General features: G+C 42.0%; 1 protein-coding gene across 1 annotated transcript; it reads left to right on the forward strand.

Moving 5' to 3' along the window:
- The first annotated feature begins 210 nt into the window (after positions 1-210).
- Positions 211-26,751, forward strand: rab4b (RAB4B, member RAS oncogene family). Its single transcript, XM_060944207.1, has 8 exons — positions 211-363; positions 18,262-18,342; positions 19,687-19,801; positions 19,888-19,950; positions 20,659-20,813; positions 21,107-21,202; positions 21,383-21,545; positions 24,608-26,751. Exons 1-7 carry the CDS (start codon positions 348-350, stop codon positions 21,496-21,498), a joined length of 642 nt encoding a protein of 213 aa, XP_060800190.1. The 5' UTR covers positions 211-347; the 3' UTR covers positions 21,499-21,545; positions 24,608-26,751.
- The last annotated feature ends 262 nt before the right edge of the window (positions 26,752-27,013 follow it).

A 27,013-nucleotide genomic window follows, 5' to 3' on the forward strand; every position in this document is an offset into this window, starting at 1 on the left:
AACCACTACACCACCGTGCCGCCCGGCTACAGATAATGAGATAAGATGAGAAAAGAAAAACTGACAATGAACCGTTCATGAAATGGAGTCGGTTCTTTTTGGTGAACTGAGCCAAATGATTCGACTCACTGAAAAGATAGCGTGCGTAATGACGCAATCAGCGTGAGGACGTAACGTGATGACGCACTCAGCTTGTTGTAAAACAGGAAGCGGTGTTGGGGTAGAGGAAAGTAGCTAGCCTGGTGGCTAACGTCATTGGAAACTGGAGTGCCGTTAAACGGAGTAGTTTGGGAAGAAAGCCTGTCGCTACGCCATTGAATACAGCTCGGTTTAAACGTGTGGTCGCCATGTCAGAGACATACGGTAACGTTACACACTTGTGGGCAGTTAGCGAACCCGTAGGCTAGCAAACATTTACTGTGTGTAGCTCTCTATAGCAACCTATACAGTTATCTTGCTAGCTTGTTGATGCATCAACAGGAACCTCTTGGGGTTTTGACAGCTTGCTAAACCAGATAAGACAACATCCTGTGTTCAGGTGCATCCAGCTCTGAGTAGGTTTAGATATTATACATGACTCACTCTGAAGTGTTGAAACTGACAGCATCACTGCAATATGCAGAAGATTTTAAGTCTGCTTTCCAAACTGAAAATGAGCCAGCAGAGTTTCAGCTATAAGATGAATGATCTGGGTTGTAGGTTATTATTGTTTAGCTCATGTTTTTATTTATTAGGATGGCTGTTTAAAGCACACTGCCATACTGCAGCTTGGGGACTTTCTTGTTAGCAGGTGTAACAGCTGTTAACACCGAGCTGCACCATTTACCTTAGCTGTGCAAATTAGAAACCTTAAAGGTGAGATCAGCAGCCAGGCCAGTATTTTTCATAACACATCTCGAGCTGTAATCATTCTCAACTGGCTTCACCTTCTACCTTGCATAGTTGATGAAGGGTTGTTGTTTTTGAGGCGTTCTGTTTCTTTGGAAAGTTTCCGTACTTAGCTAAGTTGTACTTTATTTAAGTACAAGGCATATACAGTGGTGGGCAAAAGTTTACATACCCCAACGGAATGTTTCGTTTCTTGACGGAAATTTGGTAAGAGTTGATGGCAGGATGAATGCAGTCACTTATCAAAAAATACTGGAGGAAAATCTACACGCCTCAGCCCGGAAGCTGCGCATAGGACGAACTTGGACATTCCAGCACGACAATGATCCAAAACACAAGGCCAAATCAACTTGGCTACAACAGCATAAAGTGAAGGTCTTAGAGTGGCCATCTCAGTCTCCTGACCTCAACATTATTGAGCCACTCTGGGGAGACCTCAAACGTGCAGTCCATGCAAGACAGCCCCAGACTTTACAGGAACTGGAGGCTTTTTGCCAAGAAGAATGGGCAGCTTTACCATCTGAAAAGATAAAGAGACTCATTGACAACTATCACAAAAGACTTCAAGCTGTTATTGATGTTAAAGGGGGAAATACACAGTATTAAGAATTGGGGTATGTAAACTTTTGATCAGGGTCATTTGTGCAGTTTTTTTTTTTGTTGTCATAATGGTTTAAAAAGGATTAACATTTTCTTGACAATAAATGGCTTCAGCCAACCATTAACCACAAGTGAAATAAAGGTTTTTGTGTATTATCATTCAATTTCTCTTAGAAATAGTCAAGAAACAAAACATTCTGTTGGGGTATGTAAACTTTTGCCCACCACTGTATGTTAGTAGTAGTAGATAACTTTATTGTCCCTGAGGGGCAGTTGGGATTGCAACACAATCACAAGGCACTTCATGACTGACAGAACGTCAAACATATAACACAACACATAGTACATACATCAGACACCAACATAAATAACATATCATTCATCACGCCTACAGTGCACTATGCACCACTGGGTATGGCCAAACCAGCTGGACGTCTAGCTACTTCAACTGTTTTAAGGCTTGTGGTACAAATGAAAATTTGGATGTGTTCTTAGTCAGAAAGGGTGAGCAAAAACGACACCTAGATGGCAGTAGTTTAAAAAAAGAGGCCAAAGGGTGTGTGAAGTCACAAACAATATTATTTGCCTTTATCACCAGTCTGTCTTTATAAATTTGTTCTGTGCTTGGTAAAGTGATCCCGAGTAACTTGCTGGCAGTTGTAACCGTCCTTCTGGTTGTCTTTTTCTGTGACTCGGTGGCATTTCCAAACAAGCAGATGATACAGCAAGTTAGTGAAAAGTATCCTATTCTTAGGCATGAGCGTGAGCTTGCAGTTATTTGCTATCTAAATATCAGAATCAAAATCCTGTTTGGGCGGCACGGTGGTGTAGTGGTTAGCGCTGTCGCCTCACAGCAAGAAGGTCCTGGGTTCGAGCCCCGTGGCCGGCGAGGGCCTTTCTGTGTGGAGTTTGCATGTTCTCCCCGTGTCCGTGTGGGTTTCCTCCGGGTGCTCCGGTTTCCCCCACAGTCCAAAGACATGCAGGTTAGGTTAACTGGTGACTCTAAATTGATCGTAGGTGTGAATGTGAGTGTGAATGGTTGTCTGTGTCTATGTGTCAGCCCTGTGATGACCTGGCGACTTGTCCAGGGTGTCCCCCGCCTTTCGCCCGTAGTCAGCCGGGATAGGCTCCAGCTTGCCTGCGACCCTGTAGAAGGATAAAGCGGCTAGAGATAATGAGATGAGATGAAAATCCTGTTTACTGGCCGAGTATGTTGACACACACACACACGGAATTTGGTTCGGGCAGTTGGTGTCTCTCTAGCGATACAGAGGAACGTGTGAATATATGATAGATGTAATGTACAATATAGACATTACACGATATAATAAATGTGCAATCTATAATAACTATTGTACATGATGTCTAATCTGTATTATACAATATCTATCTATAATCTAAATATGTATTACCTATCTATCTACTGTATAGGGGCGGCACGGTGGTGTAGTGGTTAGCACTGTCTCCTCACAACAAGAAGGTCCTGGGTTCGAGCCCAGCGGCCGACTGGGGCCTTTCTGTGTGGAGTTTGCATGTTCTCCCCGTGTCTGCGTGGGTTTCCTCTACAGTCCAAAGACATGCAGGTGGCTCTAAATTGATCGTAGGTGTGAATGGTTGTTTGTCTCTGTGTCAGCCCTGCGATGTAGGGTGTACCCTGCCTCTCACCCATAGTCAGCTGGGATAGGATCCAGCTTGCCTGCGACCCTGTAGAACAGGATAAGCGGCTACAGATAATGGATGGATATCTATCTATAATAAACACTATCGATAATATACAGTATATGTTATAAATATGTATGCTATCGACAATACACAGTACACCATATACAGACAACATTTACAGACAAGACAATATACTAAAGTCAGGGTACACAGAGTGCAGTGAGGTCAGGTACAGGTATAATGGCAAGGATGGTTCAGTTCAGATATTTATGACATTGATGGCACAGGGAAAGAAGCTGGTGGTTCTGGTTCACAGTGGTTTATAGCGCCTGCAGGAGGGGAGGAGTTGGAAAAGGTGTGAGGAGTCGTTCATGATTTTCTCTGCCTGCTTCGTGAATTGTACAAATCCTGGAAGTTGGGCAGGGGAGCATCGATAATCCTTTCTGCTGACCTTACTGTTCACTGCAATCTGTTCCTGTCCTGCTTCGTGGCTGCTTCGAACCAGACTGTGATGTATGTGCACAGGACGGATTCAATGACTCGCCTGTTAAATAGCATCTTTTTTTTTTAATTAAATATGTGAACACACATCCTGTTCCTTAATATTGACCTTCTTCCAGACTTCAGTTCCAACCCTGATCCAACTCCCTCACCTCAAATATTCAGTCTGCTTTTTATCTGGATCAGCTCAGTAAGATTAGGACTGGGACTGAATTCAGTAGGAAAGTAGATTAATAGGAACGGGATTGCTGAGCACTGGTCAAGATCAGTTGCGAGTTTATGTACAGAGGTCAGTTTTGACCACTCTTTGGGTTACCTTGGGTGCCTTATTTGAAAAACTAGGTGCCAGTTTAACATAATACATGTTCAGGTTGAATTTGATTTAATATTGTACTTAGCATGACTCACCTGTTATACAGCATCTTTTATTAAATTCCCTTAAACTTAAGCACATCCACCCGTGTGGTTGCTCTTCCATCCATCCAGCTCTTGTGTTTTATCGCTTCATGTATTTGCACTGTACTATAATGAAATATTCATGTAGATGTCCATTTCAGCTTTTATAAAACCTCATCCCCTTCTGAACTCAAGCGCCTACAGGGAATGATGTACGTCTTACCAAGACGCTGTAATTGCCCTATTGATCTCTAACTAGTTCACCTCTCCAGATGAAGCATGCTTCACTTTCAGGGCTTGAGCTCGTCTCATCTCATTATCTCTAGCTGCTTTATCCTTCTACAGGGTCGCAGGCAAGCTGGAGCCTATCCCAGCTGACTACGGGCGAAAGGCGGGGTACACCCTGGACAAGTCGCCAGGTCATCACAGGGCTGACACATAGACACAGACAACCATTCACACTCACATTCACACCTACGGTCAATTTAGAGTCACCAGTTAACCTAACCTGCATGTCTTTGGACTGTGGGGGAAACCGGAGCACCCGGAGGAAACCCACGCGGACACGGGGAGAACATGCAAACTCCGCACAGAAAGGCCCTCGCCGGCCCCGGGGATCAAACCCGGACCTTCTTGCTGTGAGGTGACAGCGCTAACCACTACACCACCGTGCCGCCCGGCTTGAGCTCGTGTCTTGACATGTATTATTATTATTATTATTATTTTTAAAATTTTTATTTCTGGTGCGTTGTGACTGTCTTGAACAACTTAAAGCTGCCGGATGTAAGGTTTGGGACTTCACCCTCACTTGTAGAAAAAATGCTCTTGTAAGCTGCTTTCAGAAGAAAATTTCATAACATGGGTTGAGCTGCACTGTTCTGTCACGAGGATTAATTTCACAGCTGCAAGTGCACACGTTTAGAGAGAATTTGTGGCTGCACAGCGTGCACTAAACAGTACTGACACCAGTTGTGTTATGACGAACTATTATGTTCAGGACTCCAAAGGCATCATTGAATGCTGCAATTTCCTCAGTGTTATAGATTATGAGAACAAAAACTTTATTGTGGATATCGGTGACTGTCGCAGCGTTCCAGTTGCTCCACTGTAATCTCATTCAAAGCCATCTATGATGCAGAGACATAGATGTGAACTACAGTAAGTCCACAAATTAACCAGCAAACCGAAATATCGTGTAGATTGGGGGGGAATCACATCTAGTCACATTTTTATCAACCAAACAGCGTACTCCATGTAACATGTTGTCTAATCTGGTTTTGTTCTCAGCCTGGAAAATAATTTTCAGGATGAGGGTAGTGCTAACATCCAAGCCAAGATACAGAGCCATAAACATGCTTCTCATCAAGGGTGCCTTAGATAAGATGACTCACTCTGGCCGAATATAAACAAGTACGAAATACACAAACGTCTCATGTTGGTCGCTTCAGTAAACAACTATACGACTGGGATGATACATTCCACTACGGATAAATTGGCTGTTCAGTGGGGGGAGCTAAACTACATCAGTCCTTAATTCTTTATAGTATAAGATCAGATTTCTTGTGTGTTCTCTTGTTCCTGATTGGGGGAGGGAAGAAATAAATTAAAAAAAAAAATACACACACGTATGTATGTGTGTGAGATATATCATGCGTACATACAGGGGGCTGCAAAAGTAGGTATACAGTAATGAAAAACAAAATGTTTGCACAAAACGTTATTTTATTGATTATACAAACATATTAATGGCGGCACGGTGGTGTAGTGGTTAGCGCTGTCGCCTCACAGCAAGAAGGTCTGGGTTCAAGCCCCGTGGCCGGCGAGGGCCTTTCTGTGCAGAGTTTGCACGTTGTCCGCGTGGGTTTCCTCCGGGTGCTCCGGTTTCCCCCACAGTCCAAAGACATGCAGGTTAGGTTAACTGGTGACTCTAAATTGACCGTAGGTGTGAATGTGAGTGTGAATGGTTGTCTGTGTCTATGTGTCAGCCCTGTGATGACCTGGCGACTTGTCCAGGGTGTACCCCGCCTTTCACCCGTAGTCAGCTGGGATAGGCTCCAGCTTGCCTGCGACCCTGTAGAACAGGATAAAGCAGCTAGAGATAATGAGATGAGATGAGAAACATATTAATTAATAATAATAAACATATTAATCCCTCAAATGTTCAAACTGGTTGCCCCCAGCATTCACACACTCCACTAGTCGAGTGTGGACACCCATGCACACACTGGCACAAAGGTCTTTATCAGCATCAATTTCCTGGCAGGCCTCCCGTATGAACTGAATCATGGCATCAACAGAACATGGCTTACGTGTGAAAACCCTATCTTTTACACATCCCCAGAAAAAGAAGTCCATAGGGGTGAGATCTGGCAAACGTGGTGGCCAGTCAACGGCTCCCCAAAATCCAATCAACCTGTTGGGAAATTCTTTGTCAAATAGCACACGCACATTGAGTGTGAAGTGCGGTGGCGCCCCATCCTGCTGAAAGTAGAAGTCGTCCTGCTGCTGTTGTTTGCGTATAATCCTTACTGTGTACTTACTTTTGCAGCCCCCTGTACGTACGTACATACACTACCGTTCAAAAGTTTGGGGTCACCCAGACAATTTTGTGTTTTTCCATGAAAAGTCACACTTTTATTTACCACCATAAGTTGTAAAATGAATAGAAAATATAGTCAAGACATTTTTCTGGCCATTTTGAGCATTTAATCGACCCCACAAATGTGATGCTCCAGAAACTCAATCTGCTCAAAGGAAGGTCAGTTTTATAGCTTCTCTAAAGAGCTCAACTGTTTTCAGCTGTGCTAACATGATTGTACAAGGGTTTTCTAATCATCCATTAGCCTTCTGAGGCAATGAGCAACACATTGTACCATTAGAACACTGGAGTGAGAGTTGCTGGAAATGGGCCTCTATACACCTATGGAGATATTGCACCAAAAACCACACATTTGCAGCTAGAATAGTCATTTACCACATTAGCAATGTATAGAGTGGATTTCTGATTAGTTTAAAGTGATCTTCATTGAAAAGAACAGTGCTTTTCTTTCAAAAATAAGGACATTTCAAAGTGACCCCAAACTTTTGAACGGTAGTGTACATAGTGTGTGTGTGTTTGGTTTTCCCCAAAGCATTTTAGCGTATCGGGCCTGACGCTCTGCCTGCCAATATGCTTAGTCGCTTTAGTTAAAATCCAATACGCTTAGATTTATACTGATACGTTAAAATTTCCTACCCACAAGTAACTAGATACATAGGAGAGCAAATAACAGATCCATTTACATATTGATTGATATTTGTGTTAAACAAGCGGCCTCTTTTTCCAGTGTTTGTGTTGTTTCTGTCAAAGTAATATGTCCGCGTGGTATGATGTAAACAAACTGTAATCTGTTGGCTGTGTCAAGATCACGTGTTCAAACCGTCCAATAAAAATATCGAAAGAATTTCAGACATCCCGGAATTTTCCGATTCATTATAAGCCATCTCGTTGGCTGCCGATGTTGTCCCCCACCAGACGGACAAAGCCGACTGATTTGAATCACAAAAGTTTGACCTGGTCTATTATCATTATGGTTTCGATCAAAGATTGGTTGACTAAATGTCAACAAACCCACGTGAGTGATGGCGCACAAAACCAGACAACTGTCACGACAGTGAAAACGTCATCAATTTTGATCCCAGCGACTGGCTCAAAAAGCACTCGCTGGACAGTTTGATCCACATCAGCATGGATGACAGCGAGATGGACTATGAAAGGGTTGCCCAACATTGGGCCAAGGAGAATGAATCTGCTTTAAAGGAGTAGAAAACTTAATTCATTAGTTTGGGTTTGCAGAAAGCTTATGTACTTATAAACACTCTCACGAAGTGAAGTTGTCCAAATGTGTCAAATATATCATAATTTCAAATAATAATCATAAGAATTTTTGGCAGTGTGATGTCACTGGGATCCATTTAACAAAAGAAGGTTCCGGATTATTCTTTTGTTAAAGGGTCACAGTGACATCACACTGCCAAATACGCTTATCATCAGGCTTTTAGGCAGGATTTTTTTTTAGGGAGTCTAACTTTTTTGCAGGTGTCACTGTATGTGGCGAGGTGTAGCGGCGCGTTGAGCGCCGCTGGCACGAGTGTTTTAGGGGGTTCCGGGGGTACTCCCCCGGAAAATTTTGAAATTTCTAATGCTCTCAAATGCTATTTCCTTCATTTTGACAGCAAATTTTGAGCAATACAGCCAAGTGTTTTTGCCTTTGTTACAACATTCTTGTATCAATAGTAAGGCTGGACTGGGGGGAGGCATGTGTGCATGGAAAAATTCAAGCCAGATTCATTTTAGGTAAAACAACTTTCTTTAATGTCTTAATGTAAACAAAATGGTTTCACTGCAATAGGGTCCCTTTCAATGTACAAAGGAAGCTGCAAGTCTCAGGTACGACTGGAAGGTGGTATTTCTACTTTATGTCGTTGTGTTCAAAAGATATGGGCTGTCAAACACACTTTGACAGATTGTGACACCCTATAGGGTTGGTTGTCACAATGTTATTTCAATGGGGCGGTACAGGAACCGAAAATACATACATATTTTTGAGAATTATGTAAAAATGTTAAAGAAAATGTATTCAAAATACATGTAGGTATAACAGATTGGTAATACAATATCAACTTTGGGAACACCAAAACAAAATACACTGCAAACTGCGTATATTTTTAATGAATATTATTATTAAAATGGGTATATTTCTGGGATTTTTTGAGCTGGAGTTGCATATTAAGCATGACAAATTAGCTATAAAGCTTTCTGATCGCAGAATACTACATAAATAAAGCTTGTTGTAGCTGTGTTTGTCTCAGTCAGTAGTGCACCTATTGCAATTGCATTACATGTGACAACCAACCCCGAACACAGTGTGACAACCAACCCCGGCTGACCAGTTTTGCTTTCAAAGCCGCTAGCGTCCAAAGATTTAGTATAACAAAGAAAAAAAACACACAGGAAATATGGCTAAGTCTTCAAACATTATAATGGTATTCGTTTTTTCAATAGAAACCCATTAATTACAAAGCTAGAAGGTAAAAACCAAGGTACTAAAAATTTACATTTAGGTATGAAAAACCTTCAAATTGTTCTCACCTTTGAAATGCATGCAGGATTTATTCGGGATAAATAACATGTCAGGTAAGGCCGGTTTTCTATAGACTACATTCCACATTTAGCTGCGGCAATATAGTCTACGGCTATATTGTCTGGATATTTATGCCAGTGTCTCCTAGGCATACATCTTTTCCCCCTCTGCTCTGGGAACGCATATTACAAGTGCTTTGTACACCAAATTTATTTAATAACCCATTTATTTATAACGAGGGCTCTCAACTTTGAAATTAGTGCAGCCATAGAAACGCGTGTTTCTGTAGCTCTGCGGCGGGTGCCTATATTTTGTACTCTGGGCTCGTGCTGTTGCTATGGTAACCCTGGGCGTCTTCGGGAAAGACAGCTGTCAAAGCGAGACTTCTGAAATTTCCAAAATGGCGGTGTCAACAAAGCTTGTAGATCCTCGGAAAGCTCAGACTCGGCGATTTTTTAACATATTCAGCTAAGTTACCGGACATAACACTGGCGGAAATATTAGGGCGTCTTTAGGGCGTCGTACTAAAAAGTAGGGCGTCCAATTTCTTGTTTTTTTCAGTACAGGGCGTCGAAAAGACGCCCAGACGCCCCTCTATCTAAAAGCCTGCTTATCATTATTATTTGAAATTATGCTACATTTGACACTTATAAACACATTCATGAAGAGAATTTGTTAATAAGTACATAATCTTTCTGCAAACTTAAATGTATGAATTAAGTTTTCTTTTCCTTTAAATATGTTTTAATCTTAATCTAGTCCATTTAATAAAGTGCCAAAATTTAAACTTTATAATATGCAGTTGCCTTACTTTTCTTTTGTGTATCTTAGTTATACATACATTATGGTAATTATAATAATACTTTAATATTTATAATGCGCATATTTCATGTGGATATGCTCACATGCAACTAAGGTTAACAAATAAATGATAAGAATTAACTTTCACTATAACAAATGCATATATAAAAATAAATAAAAATTAGATAAAAACTTGTAAAATACAACTCCATATAAAAATCCTAATCACGTTTATAAGCTAATTCAAAAAGATAAGTCTTAATATACGATTTAAACTTGGCTAAAGAGTGTTCATTTCTGATTTCTATAGGAAGTGCATTCCAAAGCTTAGGGGCGGCAGACTGAAAAGCCCGATCACCCAATGTTACTTTACACTTTCCGCTGGCTGGAACTAACAAAGTACCCTTGTGATTACGTAGATTATATCCAGGAGCCTTAGAAACTAATTCAGATAGATATTGTGGTGCCAGACTAGCCTAGTAAACTAGACCCACCCACTTAGCGGCCAAAAATATTTTTGCCTAGCGAGTGGGTCTAGCCTCGCACCATATAAACAAAAACACCCCGGGCATCAAATCGTGCCCGCCAATCACAACGCAAGGTTTTTGTTTGGATTCTTTGGGCGGGCTTTTGCAGGAGTGACGACAAAGCTGCGCGACGCTGGAGAAAGCACAGCAGGAAAGATGGCTACGGCTAGTGAACAGCGTGCGTTTGACTTCGCTTTGGAATCAGTTTTAGAAGAATTAGACTTGGAGTTTTCGTTGAAACATGAGCAGGAAGAGGCTCTCCGCTCATTCCTTTTCAAGAAGGACGTTTTCGCTGTTTTGCCGACCGGCTATGGCAAAAGTCTGATCTACCAGCTGGCTCCGCTCGTAGCCAAAAGGATGGGGCTAGTTTGTGCAGTACGAAGAATTAATAAACAGCTTTGAAACATTACTTTTTGATTGTTTCTTATTTTCCCGTCATTTTAAATTTAAGGGAAATTATTTCACCAAACACCACTAAATAAAAACTCTCAAAAACAGTTTAAGCAAACCCTTGAAAAACACTTGGGGAAAAAAAATGAGTGTATGTGGTACAGACTCCAAACTTGTGGTCATTATCTCCAAACTTCTTAATATCTAGAACCTGTTTATTAATTAATACGCATTTTGAAAAATTATTTATTTCAAGGCCTCCCCCACTGCTTTCTGTCGCTCTGACTGCGTCACAGTCACTGTTGCGCTGATTGGTCAGAGCGTTGTCCTATACGCACAGAGACAGTTTGAAAGACAGCGGTTTGTTCCTCCCACCCCCTTCGGAAATGTCTACGGATCGAGGCCAGACTAAATATTCACATTTAGTCTGGCTTGCCAGGCTAGTGCCAGACCATGTAAACATTTAAAAGTTAACAATAAGATCTTAAAATGAATACGATACCTAATTGGCAGCCAGTGTAGATCAAGTAATACAGGTGTAATATGGCAAAAACGAGGAAGTCCAACAACAAGCCTGGCCGCAGCATTTTGTATTCTCTGCAATTTAGTAATATGTACATCAGGAAGGCCATATAATAAGCTATTGCAATAATCTAATTTACTTGTAATAAAAGCATGAACTAACGATTCTGTTGTATTACGAGATAAATACTTTCTACGAATATTGTAGAGGTGATAAAACGATGAACATGTTTTTTTTGATATGTTCGCGCATGGCGGCACGGTGGTGTAGTGGTTAGCGCTGTCGCCTCACAGCAAGAAGGTCCGGGTTCGAGCCCCGTGGCCGGCGAGGGCCTTTCTGTGCGGAGTTTGCATGTTCTCCCCGTGTCCGCGTGGGTTTCCTCCGGGTGCTCCGGTTTCCCCCACAGTCCAAAGACATGCAGGTTAGGTTAACTGGTGACTCTAAATTGACCGTAGGTGTGAATGTGAGTGTGAATGGTTGTCTGTGTCAGCCCTGTGATGACCTGGCGACTTGTCCAGGGTGTACCCCACCTTTCACCCGTAGTCAGCTGGGATAGGCTCCAGCTTGCCTGCGACCCTGTAGAAGGATAAAGCGGCTACAGATAATGAGATGAGATGAGATGTTCGCGCATGTTCAAGTGGGAGTCAAACCAGGCTCCCAAGTTCTTTACAGCAGAAGATGATTGGTCAATTATAGATTCTCCAATACACAGATTCGTGACAGTAACTTTCTCCAACTGAGGTTGAGTACCAATCAGCAAGAATTCTGTTTTATCAGTATTCAATTTGAGTTTATCAGACAACATCCATTTATGTGGATCAGAAACATTCTAAATCATTCCAGTTATAGTAATACAGCAACTTATTTTAAGGTGGCAGTTCTTGGGTTCAGATCCCTTTGTGATCAACAGGAGGTCATGATGATCGATTCTCTTCATTGGCTTGCATAAGATGGAGCAAACCACTGGTCATATTTTCATCTCATCTCATTATCTCTAGCCGCTTTATCCTTCTACAGGGTCACAGGCAAGCTGGAGTCTATCCCAGCTGACTACGGGTGAAAGGCGGGGTACACCCTGGACAAGTCACCAGGTCATCACAGGGCTGACACATAGACACAGACAACCATTCACACTCACATTCACACCTACGGTCAATTTAGAGTCGCCAGTTAACCTAACCTGCATGTCTTTGGACTGTGGGGGAAACCGGAGCACCCGGAGGAAACCCACGGGGAGAACATGCAAACTCCACACAGAAAGGCCCTTGCCGGCCCCGGGGCTCAAACCCAGGACCTTCTTGCTGTGAGGCGACAGCGCTAACCACTACACCACCGTGCCGCCTGGTCATATTTTCATGCACATTTTTGTTACAGCACTACTTGATCATAGATAATTCAATTTTCAATCTATCGTATACCTCAGTAATCTATAACAAAACAGTTTAACTTGCATGTTGAACTTTAAGGTGAAATTTCAAATGTAATACTATTTAGGTCAGAAATCATTGAAACACTGGTAAAAATCTATCCTATAATCATGTGTCTAAAACCTCTGAGACCCTGAAAATGCACCCGAGAGCATCTATTTTCAAAAAGTTTTCCGGGGGGGCATGCCCCCGGACCCCCCTAGTTTTACTTCGCACCATTGGCGCTCAATTGTCTATCATCATGCCAGAATTTAGGGCTTTAATTTTTTTTCTGGGGAAAACACTGATTGATATATAATATAAATTTTAAAAAGTGCATGTATGTGTAATATGATTTATCTGAGCTGGTGTAAGGTGAAATTTCTAATCAAGCCTGACCCGATGTCCCTGACGCAAACTGACTGTGAATTACTTTTACAATATGCAGTATGTCAAGAGTTCAGAAAACATCATGTTATAGAGGATTCCCCCCCGACTCAATCATGTTTTTTCGAACAAAAATGTTATTAATTTAGTGTCAGGCTCTGTTATTCCACCACTTCTTCTATATTTGCTTACTAAAGTAGCTCCACTTAGTTCTGGGAAAGATGATGTATTCTTTAAAGGATTAAAAGAGAGTTGCTTGTGGTGAGCAGTCGTAGGCTGGTTACGTAGGCCTGATGGGCTCGCTGTCACCTTGGTGCTTTTATCAAGTTAAAGCACGGAAATCCTCTTGGTTGCACAGCAGCTGTGTAAATACTCTCCTTGCTTGAGTTGCCATTAAAATCTTTTAAGCAGTCACAGCTTAGATTAGGGAAGAACACTGGATGAAGACGCATTAGTTTTGTCAAGGTGAAGTACAGGATCCGTGTTTGTGGTACGCGCTTTTTCAGGCTTTTGTTAGAAAAGCATTCCTCACATTGTGCATGTGTAAATGCTCTTCCTTTCACTGCACATATTGAAGTATTGACAAAGTTGACTTTGACTTAAACATAGCCATGAGTTCTGCTGTCCATTGTTTACAATCTGACTTCGCCAAGCCTTTAAAGGAACAGTCCACCGTACTTCCATAATGAAACATGCTCTTATCTGAATTGAGACGAGCTGCTCCGTACCTCTCCGAGCTTTGCGCGACCTCCCAGTCAGTCAGACGCAGTCAGACGTGCTGTCACTCCTGTTAGCAATGTAGCTAGGCTCAGCATGGCCAATGGTATTTTTTGGGGCTGTAGTTAGATGCGACCAAACTCTTCTGCGTTTTTCCTGTTTACATAGGTTTATATGACCAGTGACATGAAACAAGTTCAGTTACACAAATTGAAACGTGGCGATTTTCTATGCTATGGAAAGTCCGCACTATAATGACAGGCGTACTAACACCTTCTGCGCATTGATACGGAGCTCAGATATCAATGCGCTGCCGAAGCGCGCAGAAGGTGTTAGTACGCCTGTCATTATAGTGCAGACTTTCCATAGCATAGAAAATCGCCACGTTTCAATTTGTGTAACTGAACTTGTTTCATGTCACTGGTCATATAAACCTATGTAAACAGGAAAAACGCGGAAGAGTTTGGTCGCATCTAACTACAGCCCCAAAAAATACCATTGGCCATGCTGAGCCTAGCTACATTGCTAACAGGAGTGACAGCACGTCTGACTGTGTCTGACTGACTGGGAGGTCGCGCAAAGCTCGGAGAGGTACGGAGCAGCTCGTCTCAATTCAGATAAGAGCATATTTCATTATGGAAGTACGGTGGACTGTTCCTTTAAGTGATCTCTGATTATGCTCAGTCAAGATTTTTATCTGACCACATTTCTTCCTTGAAGTTGACCGTTCACCGCTGTCCTTCCAGGTCTTAATAATGCATTGGACAGTTCTTAACCCAATGCCAGTAATTTAATCTCTTTAGTTGTTTCCTTTGCTTGATGCAGGCCAATAATTTGACCCTTCTGAAATGCAGTAACATCTTTCACACGACCACATGATGCATCTTCCTACAAGGTTGTTAAAGAAATGAGAAGCTACTCACTGCATCAGTTAGTTACAAGAATTGTTGCCAGCTGAAACACATTAATCACTGCAGTAATTATCCAATCAAAGGCTCCGAAGTATCTTATTTAAATCCAAACAGGTTTTTTTTTTTAATTTTTTGACTAGGCAGTGTGTATATATAATGCAGAATTACTGAAACAAGTGTTTAATTGAAGGCACTTCAGTTCTGAAACAGCATGGTGATACTGATTTGGTTTTCTGCAATGCTGAAGTATGGAATTAGAGATTAAAAGAACTTGACCTGAAGCAAAACTTTTAATATCATGAATCAGGGATGTGGGCGGCACGGTGGTGTAGTGGTTAGCGCTGTCGCCTCACAGCAAGAAGGTCCGGGTTCGAGCCCCGGGGCCGGCGAGGGCCTTTCTGTGTGGAGTTTGCATGTTCTCCCCGTGGGTTTCCTCCGGGTGCTCCGGTTTCCCCCACAGTCCAAAGACATGCAGGTTAGGTTAACTGGTGACTCTAAATTGAGCGTAGGTGTGAATGTGAGTGTGAATGGTTGTCTGTGTCTATGTGTCAGCCCTGTGATGACCTGGCGACTTGTCCAGGGTGTACCCCGCCTTTCACCCGTAGTCAGCTGGGATAGGCTCCAGCTTACCTGCGACCCTGTAGAAGGATAAAGCGGCTAGAGATAATGAGATCAGAAATCAGGGATGTAAAAAGAAAACAGGGTTGCCCCCCCCCCAAGATAAATGATTTGTACATTTTAGATGTACAGTTCAGAATAATGCCACATCTGTGTAGTGATAAAGCAGTGGAAAGGGCGCAGTACAGAATAAAAAAGAAATTCATATCAGTCACTCAGGTCAGTGAGCTTGGAAAAGGGTGTAACATGATACAGTTGTGAATCATTATCACAGTCTTGACCTTCTAAATATTGATATTACAGAAGCCTGTAACATGCAGATAAGTGCTCGACCACACCTCCGGCTTTGTGTTGAGTCTTGTGAGCAGAAGATTCAGTTTATTTTTTTCTTCTGGGTGATTTGGTAAGTCATGGCATTGCTGTGGTACAAATATACATTTAATTTTGGTGATAATAATTCAGGCCAATATCTGAATGTGAGACATCATGGTTAATTAGTATATTTTGATGTTTCAAAGCATATTGCGTTTACAATGTGTAACAATATAATCACAGTATGGCATTTTTTTTGCTCATATCACACAGTCCAACACTGAGAGGATAAAACCGGCTATAATTAAATAGAAAAAGAAAAAACAATGTTTCAGATTCCCAGGAGGAATTGTATGTAAAATTTCCCACACTTTATAAAACTTTTATTTGAGCTCTGTTTGGATGGTTTTAGTTTTCAACGTCATTTCTGTAATAAAAATGTTTGCATGTTCCCTCTTTGGTGATAAACTCCATCAGATGGATATCCATCCATCCATCCATCCATTATCTGTAGCCGCTTATCCTGTGCAGGGTCGCGGGCAAGCTGGAGCCTATCCCAGCTGACTATGGGCGAGAGGCGGGATACACCCTGGACAAGTCACCAGATCATCACAGGACTGACACATCAAGACAAACAACCATTCACACTCACATCTACGGTCAATTTAGAGCCACCCGTTAATCTAACCTGCATGTCTTTGGACTGTTGGGGAAACCAGAGCACCCGGAGGAAACCCACACAGACACGGGAGAACGTGCAAACTCCACACAGAAAGGCCTCAGATGGATGAGGGTTTTTTTTTTTTTTAAATATAAATGAACATGGAAATGCATTCATCACGCATGCAAGCTGTAACATCTAAACTTCTAAAATATCCATCAACTAGGTTTGTGTTTGTGACACACATACCCCTTATCCCAATACAAGACGTGTATCCAAACAGGACTAAAATAATCAGGTCACTCTCCTGGAAATGTCCATTCCAAGAGAATGGTGAACTTCCAGCAATGCTAAGTAAAATCACAGGGCAGGTGATATTTAGCCTGGGCCCGTCCATCCTAAGTGTGACGCAACACGAGGGCCTGTTGCGAGCTTAGTCTGGCAAGGCAAGCTATCTACAGCTCTTCCAAGCTCCCGAAAAATCGGGAGCCAATCAACTTTGAGCATCTCCAACGGCCCTGGGTAGAGGCGTGTTCAAGGCACTGACGTAGTAGAACTGCGACCGGAAGCCATAGATTGTTTACAGAATCTATGCCGGAAGCGCTTCATTCACTAGAAACATTACGAACATGGAGCAAGTTCTCATTGAAAACGGAGCAAAGAGCAGCCCTGGAGGTATTTATTGAAAGGAAGGACGTTTTCGCCTTGCTCCCGACCGGCTTCGGTAAGAGTTTAATCTACCAGTTCGCCCCGTCGCGTCACATACGTCAGAGGAAAGAGTGATGTGATTGGTTTAAGCTTCGTCACAGCCTTTTCTGGCTTCGACCAGTAGCAAACTGAGGCATTTCAGGGAGGCGGGTCAACCACGGGCTCTGGGAAACGGTTGGGCTTAATATCTTTGCCAGACCAAATGCTCGCAGAGCTTTGAAGTCGCGTTAGCCAGACTAGGTGATATTACCCCCAGCTCAGTTATGCAAAACTAATGTTGTCCAAATAGAGCTTAGCGTGCACTCTTTCAAGAATCACTTATTCTCTACTCTTAGGATGTGTCATCACAATAAACGCAATGGCATTAAAATCAGCTCCTAGACATAAAAACAAACGGTCATGTCCCTTCATAAGTTCGTACTGGTTTCTATTTAAACTGGGTCTGATCGTGTCTGCCGGCAGACTGAGTCTTTCCTGTGTTCAGAGTGGATCTGTAGACCCCCTACTCCACCAGCACAAAGAGCTTTTGGGACATTCTGTGCTCATGCAGGTTGACCGCGACCCTGTGCTCATCTGCGTAAGCAAGGTCAAGTTCTGACTCGGTCCAGCTGCAGATCTCTGGATCATATTACGAAAATGACGTGTGTGTCTTTGTGGGGGAATCTGCTGTTCGAAGATGTGGCTGAGGTTTTTTGCATGATGAAGCTCCTACCACCAGAATACTGCCAGGATGTTACTTTTTGTGGTCTTTTTATTAGTCATCTGTGACTGTTTCAGAATGAATCACTTAGCCAAACTCCTCACTCTGTCTTCTACAAGTGTTTGTTTTTCAAATTGCATGGAAATGTTGTCATGGTTTGGAACAGTGCAGAGGTTGCATGCTTGCTTTTTGAAACCTCAAATCATCTGGCTTATTTGTGTAAAGTAGAAACCCTAACACAAAAGGCTGTACATGCGTATGAAAGTGGAAAAATCAACACACGGTGAAGACACAGGGTGATGCTTAGATGGTCCGAGAATAAAGAGTGGCTGCGAGCAATTTTGTTCATATTCAGTTATTTATTGATTTTTTTTTTTTCCCTGTCTCTCTTTCCATGTATTTTCTTGGATTGCTGTCCTGTGGTCTTCAGATTTCCTGTTTAAGTTCCTTGTGATTGGCAGCGCGGGGACTGGGAAATCCTGCCTACTTCATCAGTTTATTGAGAATAAGTGTAAGTGTTTAATAGTGCTTTCTGGCATTCACATCCTCACACTCGCATGTTTAAATTTCATGATGACCTTTCGACGAGGAAAATGGAAAATGTTCTGTGTAAATCTTTAGTACAAGCGTTTGCCCAAGAAATTTCATATTCACGAAAATCCTGTAAATTCGGGAAACCGTTTATCTTACGCCTGTGCAAATTTACACAAGGCAACTTGATCGACTTCAAATCATGTAATTTGCATGGATGACTGCACATTTTTTGTTACATTTACAGCATTTCGCAGCTTTATAGTTCCTGTCAAAATCGTCCTCATGTTAGTTCATTGAGTCGGAGACTAAGAAGTCGTTTTATATCATTGACGTTCATTATATTCTTTAATTTAAAGAAAGCAAGCCAACACATGCATGTAAATTAAGACTTAAAAATCATTAAATATTGATAAAAAAAGAAATGTACACCATACAAACCTCCACCATATAAACGGAGGACGGGCCTGTCTGTGTGTGCATAGCTGTAAACCGTAAGTAAGCCTGGAAGATTTGGTGCTGACAAATTTTGAAGGAAATCAGTGTTTCCAAAATTTTGTAAATCTGGCAGAAATATTTAAGAAGAAGCCTTTATTTGTCAAATGTACGCTCAAGCACAGTGAAATTCTTCTTTTGCATTTAAAGCCTCGGTCACAACCGTCCGTACGTGCTCCTACGGCTGGTCTACGTGCAAAAAACGCAAGAAACACACGGAGGGCGCGCGTGTGACGTGCTGATTTTCGAGCCGTAGACCGGCCGCAGAGGTTCTTTGTCATGTCAAACAAACTCTACGGGCGCTTACGTTTTTTTCAGGTTGCAAGACAAACTTACGGACAACGTGCGTCTTTCTCCACGAACAAAAAAAACACAGCGATTTGGGAAACGCCAAAAATCGCACGGCCAAAAAATCGTACGTCCGGTTGCGACCTAGGCTTAACCCATGTGAAGCAGTGAGTGCACACTCTTACCCAGAGCAATGGGCAGCTATGCTACAGCGCCCGGGGAGCAGTTGGGGCTTAGATGCCTTGCTCAAGGGCACTTCAGCCATGATACAGAGGGAGGGGGAAGTGCTGTTTATTCCCCTTTTTTTTTTTTTTTTTTTTTTTTTGCTGGTCCTGGGAACCAAGGCTGCTTCTCTAACCTTGAGGCCATGGCTGCCCACTTGGTTTGGTTTGGTTTATGCAAACATTTCTCCACAACTTTGACAAATGATGCCCATTATGTGTAGAAAATATTCCTCAAAAATGAATCTCAGCTGGTTTCTGATTAAGTATTTTAGGAGCTCGGCATCAAACACATTTAAACTGTATGTATGATGTTCCAGTCAAACAAGACTCCAATCACACCATTGGTGTGGAATTTGGTTCGAGGGTCGTCAATGTTGGTGGAAAAACGGTTAAACTGCAGATCTGGGACACAGCAGGACAGGAGCGCTTCAGGTAAAAGTTTATGATTGGTAGCGCACAACAAAACTGCGTTCTGTTGATGACTGAATGACACCTGTTCATGGTGTTTTATACTGTAGGTCAGTGACTCGTAGCTATTATCGGGGCGCCGCTGGGGCTCTTCTTGTCTACGACATCACAAGGTAAGATGACCACTTGATATCAAGTACTTGATTTGTAAGCTAACATCTGGCATAAGATATTATTATCATTATTAAAATGATTAGTTCAGTCACAGTTCATATAATACAGAGTTACTGGGCCATGTGGCTTCACACAGTCGTTTGCTTCTGCACCCATAATTCAGACAGCATGACTGCAGCACTCTATTCTGGGGTGGCAATAATAGCAATGAAGGGAACCGTGTGATTGTAGAGTGACAGGCCTGTAATAAAATGTAGGAGGCAGCAACTCGGAAAGATGTCGTTGTTGGCCGGGTCTTTGTGCTGTTACCAAATTAAAGGGTGGTGGTGAATGTGGAGCTAAAAGGATTGTGTTTTTGAAGTAGTGCAATAAATTTGTAAGGCAGGATTTCTGTGTATCGTCTTACATTTGTGGTGGCCAGCTGTCCCATATTCTCTTCTTACCGACTCCACTCAATGAGTTTATGCTTCGAAGGTAAATAGTGAATCAAGAAAAACACCTTTCCTGATGCACTGTGCAAGATGAGTCGTGCTTAATTGATGCCTCAACAGTAATAAGAATTATCTCATGATGATGAAGCAGAAGTGCATTTAGCCAGTTGACCAGTATTGTGGTGACCAGTGTCTAGTTGCCTCATTTTCCCACAAGAGTCAGAATGCAGTTCTTGTGAAATGGTTCATGTTTTGTGTGGTCTGTGCACCGCTCAGTCGAGAGACCTACAACGCTCTGACCAACTGGCTGACGGATGCTCGGACGCTGGCCAGCCCCAACATTGTCATCATCCTTTGCGGGAACAAGAAAGATTTGGATGCAGACCGTGAGGTCACCTTCCTGGAAGCATCTCGTTTTGCTCAAGAGAATGGTGAGCCCCCTGAACGGCTACATAAAATATTATTTTAGCTTTTCTTTAAGATGTAGGCGCTCCTGAGGAAATTGGTTAATTAATGATGAGACAGATTGGCCAATATTAAATTTGAGATTGGTCGATAGACAGTTGTTATAATAATATTAAAATTCACTCTGAGAACACCATCTGTCTAGTGAAACACGGTGGTGGTAGTGTCGTGCTGAGTGTTACCTTTGATGCCAACCTTGTAATATGGCTCTTGTCATTCATTCTGTGTGTTGTGCATTTACCTTCTTTCTTGGTCTTAGAGTTGATGTTTTTGGAGACGAGCGCATTAACTGGAGAGAATGTTGAAGAGGGTTTTCTCAAATGTGCCCGCACGATTCTAAACAAGATAGAATCTGGTAAGCGAACGCTCTTCTGAAAAATATCTGAATAGAAATTCTGTACTGAGGTTATTCTTTGTGTATCCTTTAAATTTGGTGTCCATTAATATTTGTGATTAAGAGTGTTAGGAAATTGACACACCGGTTTATGTATGAACTCTGTATGAATTTGTGTCTCTGTTCATATCTTGTGTTTAGGTGAGCTGGACCCTGAAAGGATGGGTTCTGGTATTCAGTATGGTGACGCGTCCCTGAGGCAGTTGAGGCAGCCACGGGGCTCTGCTGCACAAACCAAGCAGCAATGTAACTGCTAGGGACGGGACGCACTCCCTTTCCCTGCGCACAACCTCTCCTGCTTCAGGTCAGGACACAGTCCTTGACACCCAGTGTCTCGCTCAGACGGTCAGAACATCAGTCAGTCCAGTCTTAGGTGGGGTTTACATTAGACCGTATCAGCGGATCATCAGATTAACGTTTTTAAAAACGATTAGCGTGCGCACAGCAACGCCAATACACGATTCGCATGCACACAGCAACGCCAATACACGGATACGCTAATCACATGACTAATTCGGCACGTAAGTTGAAATGTGTCAGTGCGGCTCATCACTTCCTCCTCAGCGGCTGCGCTCCAAATCACTCCGCCCTGAACAGCGAGTGCCCTCTGGAGGGTGCGCACTCCGGCCCTGCGCAGCTCACAGAGCGCGCGAGTGAAGTGCACGAGCAGTGATTCGGGACTTGCGCACAGCGGCTCAGTCACTTACCACTTGCAAGTGGAAGGATGGCAAGCCTAAAGACAATCATAACTACACAATGGGCAGTATTTGCATCAGTATTTGCAGTATTTTCATACTTTTATACTCTTTAATGAAAGGTGATACAAGGCGGAAGTCCGTGCCGTTTTTCAGCAGTCGCGTCACATGACCAACGCCAGCGAATCAGGAAGGTGGATGTCACAGTGACGTTGTCCAATGACGACGCCAGCTAGAGCTCAGCACAGCGTATCCGCGTATTCTCAATGTTTACACAGCACCGGAGCTGACACGATCTGGATTGAATACGTGGACCCTGGCGGATTCCCGTTTCCAGGCGTTTCCAGGCGTTTTAATATAAACGGACAGTGCATCCACGAAGAAAACGAGACAGATACGGTCTAATGTAAACTTGGCCTTAGTTGCATCAGTATGGCCAGGCTGCTTAACCAGTGCATGATCAACTGTTTTAAGTCTGGAAGTTGAGATTGAACAAACAACTCAAGTGCTGTTGAGAACTGTGGGACTCTGTAAGCTCAGGTATACAGAATAGGGCAATTCGCATCTCCGGGTGATGCTGCATGAGCAGCAGTTTGAAAGGTGTGATGGTAGAAATGCATGTGTCTTGGAGGCAACATGATGGCTTTTACCTTCTCTAGTTGGTAGACGAGAACTACAGTAGCTTGAAAGTGGTAGTGATGTATCGCACAATTTAAAAAATAATAATAATTAATTTAGAAAATATTAGAAACTCAGCTATTGTTGTTATTGCACACCTTTTGGCATGAACAAAATATAATCTTCAGTTTCCCAACATAGCAAAAATAATTCTAGTGTCTCGTTAAACAACCAAAAGTGATGTTTTTAATTGTTTTAATATGCATAAAGGCTGTTCTACATACAGGACACTTTTTCGATGGAATAAAAACATTTATTTTTTTCGCGGTCCGGTTTCCATCAAATCCTGCGCTCTGATTGGCTGGCGAGCGGGTCCGTATCCTACGATACGGACCCTGGTTACGGACCTCTGGCAACTCGCTCGTTCACAGCAACAACAAACATAGTAGAATGTTTTTGTCAACTTTTTTTTTAATAAGATTTATTTATAAGATTATCAAAAATCTTATAAATTTTTGCCAGCATTTCTCAAGAGAATAGCAATAATTTTACATCATGGATAGTGATAACGACAGTGTTCACAGCGAAAGCGAGTTTTACTACCCTGAGGAAGAAGAAATGAAATTAAACATTTCAGGAGAAAGCTAAAAACCTCTAACTGTTGCTAACGCTGAGCAAAAACATGGCTGAATCCTGAATGACTCCTATTTGTATAAATAGGGGACTACATAGGCAGCGAAATGTAGTTTTTTTCCTGCCATGGAAGTGCACTTGTATACCGAGGAGGAAGCCATTTGCATTACAGCCGTGAATGAGGATTCAAAATGGCAGCTTGGCTCGGGTTTCCCTTTCGGGCGCTCTCGTTTTCTGTTAGAATTTGGTAAAGAAAAAAATAAATATATTATTTACCAGCTTAAGGTCGGTCCGTATGGTGAAATCCTGTGACCTCGGCCTTGAATACGGACCTCGACCCAGAGGGCCTCGCTCAGTACTTTCAAGACCTCAGTCACGGTATTTCACGATACGGACCTCCCAGCTGGTAAATAACATATATATTTATTCTATTCCTTTATAGCGAGTTTCATTCATTTGGTTTGATAGCATGCAATATTGTTAGCATATCACTTATCCTACATGTATTACGTCACTCTACCCAGTGGAGAATGGGCGTTGAATTTTTTATTTTTTATTTTTTTACGATATGGCATGGTTGCCAAGACAACATGACGTCACATGTCAGAGCTGATGTGAATGTTTAGTGAGGGAGTTTTCTGCTGCGCATGAGCATAAGCAATCCTTTGTTCGCCGGGAAAGAGAAAGACGGGTTGAACACCCGAAAAGCTACCGAAACTTCATTATATATTCTTCATGCATGTTTACAAGAGAGAAACTGGAAAAGAGACATGTCAGAGGCGTAAACCTTCTGCACTAGCAAGCAACCGTGACAATTTGTAAACAAACATGGCTGCCAGGTTTGCGTTGTTAACTACAGAAGATTTTGAGAGAATTTTGAAAGAGAAAGACACGTTGAACACCCAAAAGGAATGTGTATTATTATTATTATTATTATTATTATAATATTGGCTGGCTTTTTTTGTGATGTATTCCATTCAGCTAGCATGTTCTTGAACAAGTCGAAGACGAGTTCAATATCATGCTAGCTGAATGGAATATATCTGATATACCATGAAAAAAAGCCAGCCAATAATGTGGGAGATTTTTTTTTTTTTTTTTTAATAAATCATTCTTAGCTTAAGAGAGCTTTAAGATTGCTGTGAGATTTCAGTGATGATTTTGCAGATATGTTGTTAAAATAAGAAGAGGCCAGAGAATAAGCCAGGTTCTTGGCCTATTTATGGATTGTAATCTGGACATGCGCGCGCGTGCACACAACACCATCGCAAAACCTTTCTTGCTCTTGAGACCTGAATGTTTAGCCTCAGCTACACACTGAGCACACAGAGTCCCAAAAGACTGATCTGCACCATTATCACTTATCTCTGAAGGGTTTCAGTTACCCATGTCAGGACTTGTCTCTTTCTCTCTTTGTCAGCTCCAGGTGTGTCTGGGTGTCATCGTTTCCCTCTCGAACCTGCTGAGACACTTAGAAACATCTGGATCACTTTTTATGAAGTCCATCTGCAACCACTGAGCTTTGCGGGTGGCCTTAGCAGCCATGGAAAGGCACCTCTGATCAAGTCGAGGGATGGTAAAAGTGGTGTGGAGGAATTTTGCAGATTTAACCTTATCCTGTGATGTGTGTGTGTGTGTGTGTGTGTGTGTGTGTGTGTCCACAAACACATTCCCATTGTTTGTGTAGAGTAAACAGTCATCAGCCTAATCTCTATGCACTGGGCTGAAGTGTAGATGATAACATTTTCTCGCTATTTCATACAATGTCACTGACGACAGCGCATTAGTTGACTTGCGTAGCCCCTGTTTAAATTAAGGCTTTTTCCAATTCTTAGTAGATATTAACAATATCAACATGGTGGCTGGTTGGAGCCGGTCTAAACTCCTATTCTGTCTGGACAGACCAGTTTTGGAGAAAGTGCTGTTTCCGTGAATACCGCAGCATTGCCCTGGCTTTGAGATGATCTTGCTCGTACAGTATAAGCTGTGCGTTTAGTGTAGGTGCAATAAATGTAGGCTAAGCCTTATATAATTCTATTTCCTGTAGATCATTGCACCTAAAAAGAAATATTTGCAGCTGAGAACTCTAAGCACAAAGGGGAGATGGTTGATCTGCCCCTCCAGAATTGTTGATCATTATCCAGTGCATATCAGCTGTTCACTGCACAATGGCTTGTGTAGGTTATCACGTTGAGCTCTTAACCTTCAGAAACCACTTTGCATTGGTGCATTATTATTATTATTATTATTATTATTATTATTGGCTGTTATTTATTGATACAAAACAGACCACTAACCTTCTTCTGAGTATAGATTTTATTATTTTATTGATTTATCCATAGACAGAAAGACAGCTTGATGTTGTATAGTTGAATGTCACCAAGCTGTCACATGGCCCCAAAATATAGCGCTCTAATATAACGTTAAAATGCGAGGAAATGTGTTTACTGCACTTTTTTTTTTTTTTTTTTTTTTGCACAGAAATCCAGAATAATATGGTCCCAAAAGATTTCAGGAAGCTTTTTGCACTGTGTGATAAATTGAGAACCATCACACACACCACAGAGACCAGAAACCATCTTCACATGGCCAGGTGCTTTCACAAACACCCTCAACCAGGGGAATGGCAGTATGAATGGTTGGATATGTTTGTTTTCCTTCTCTCTCACGTCAGTCCTTTTTCAGCTTCTGTGTTTTAAATATCATGTCTGTGATATGTCCATGTTCTCTTTCTGTTGTTTTTTTTTTCCCCCCCCTCTTTCTTTCTCTCTGCAAGTGCACTTTTTGACTGTTATATACTGTATCTATAGAATTGTAAAATTTGCAGTAATCTAAATACTATACAGTGAAAAATGATAGAGTAATCATTCCTTACTAAATAGGAATTAAGCCTATAAGAGTGGTCCAAAATGATGATCCTGTTATTAGTGTAGGTAGTCGGTGAAGACGGTGTGTTGCAAAATACTGAGCAGTTTAGTTGAATTTTCACACTGCCTGCATGGCCTCGGTTCACCGACTACATGTCTGTTCAACTTGAGGGGTAGAAATCATTTGAAGGGGTTACACTTAAGGATTTAACACCTTTTTCTACCCAACCTGTTCTGAAATGTTGTAGTATGATGGTTGGGCATTTACAGACAATAAATCACTTGACAAACAACATTTCACAACAGCAAATTGGCACACGTTGATTATTTTTGGGCTGATTGTTCCTGTAAATTAGAATGGCGATCATGTATATGGCTCACACAACACGAGCTTAAACATATTACTGCTAACCAAAAATATGAAACCTGGTCTATTTTTGTTGGTTTTGACAGCAGTGTCTCTGACTACATCTGTCTTTTACTCTGGAGTTTTGAGACTTGCCCATGTACTGCAGAAACTCATTTGTTGCTTAGCAACCAGTGTGGTTTTTGTTGACCCATGAATACTGTATATCTGACTCATCCATGATGTAAATAATATTGAACTTGTCTGTTGGATTGTTTTGCGGAGGGTGCTTGTTCAATTTTAAGGTTTAACGTCTATAAGTAAAGACTGCTTGTGTTTTTGTTTTTTAAATGTTCTACAGTAAGTTTCTTGTCAATTCTGTTTGGTTGTGCACATGTGACAATGCACTAGGTGTTGAACAACTCAAATTTTTATCAGTCGACCAGTAATTCAGAAAATTAATTCTAGCAGCCATAGTTAAAGGAACAGTCCACCGTACTTCCATAATGAAATATGCTCTTATCTGAATTGAGACGAGCTGCTCCGTACCTCTCCGAGCTTTGCGCGACCTCCCAGTCAGTCAGACGCAGTCAGACGCGCTGTCACTCCTGTT

This window comes from Neoarius graeffei, chromosome 17, assembly GCF_027579695.1.
Source record: "Neoarius graeffei isolate fNeoGra1 chromosome 17, fNeoGra1.pri, whole genome shotgun sequence".
NCBI lineage: Eukaryota > Metazoa > Chordata > Actinopteri > Siluriformes > Ariidae > Neoarius > Neoarius graeffei.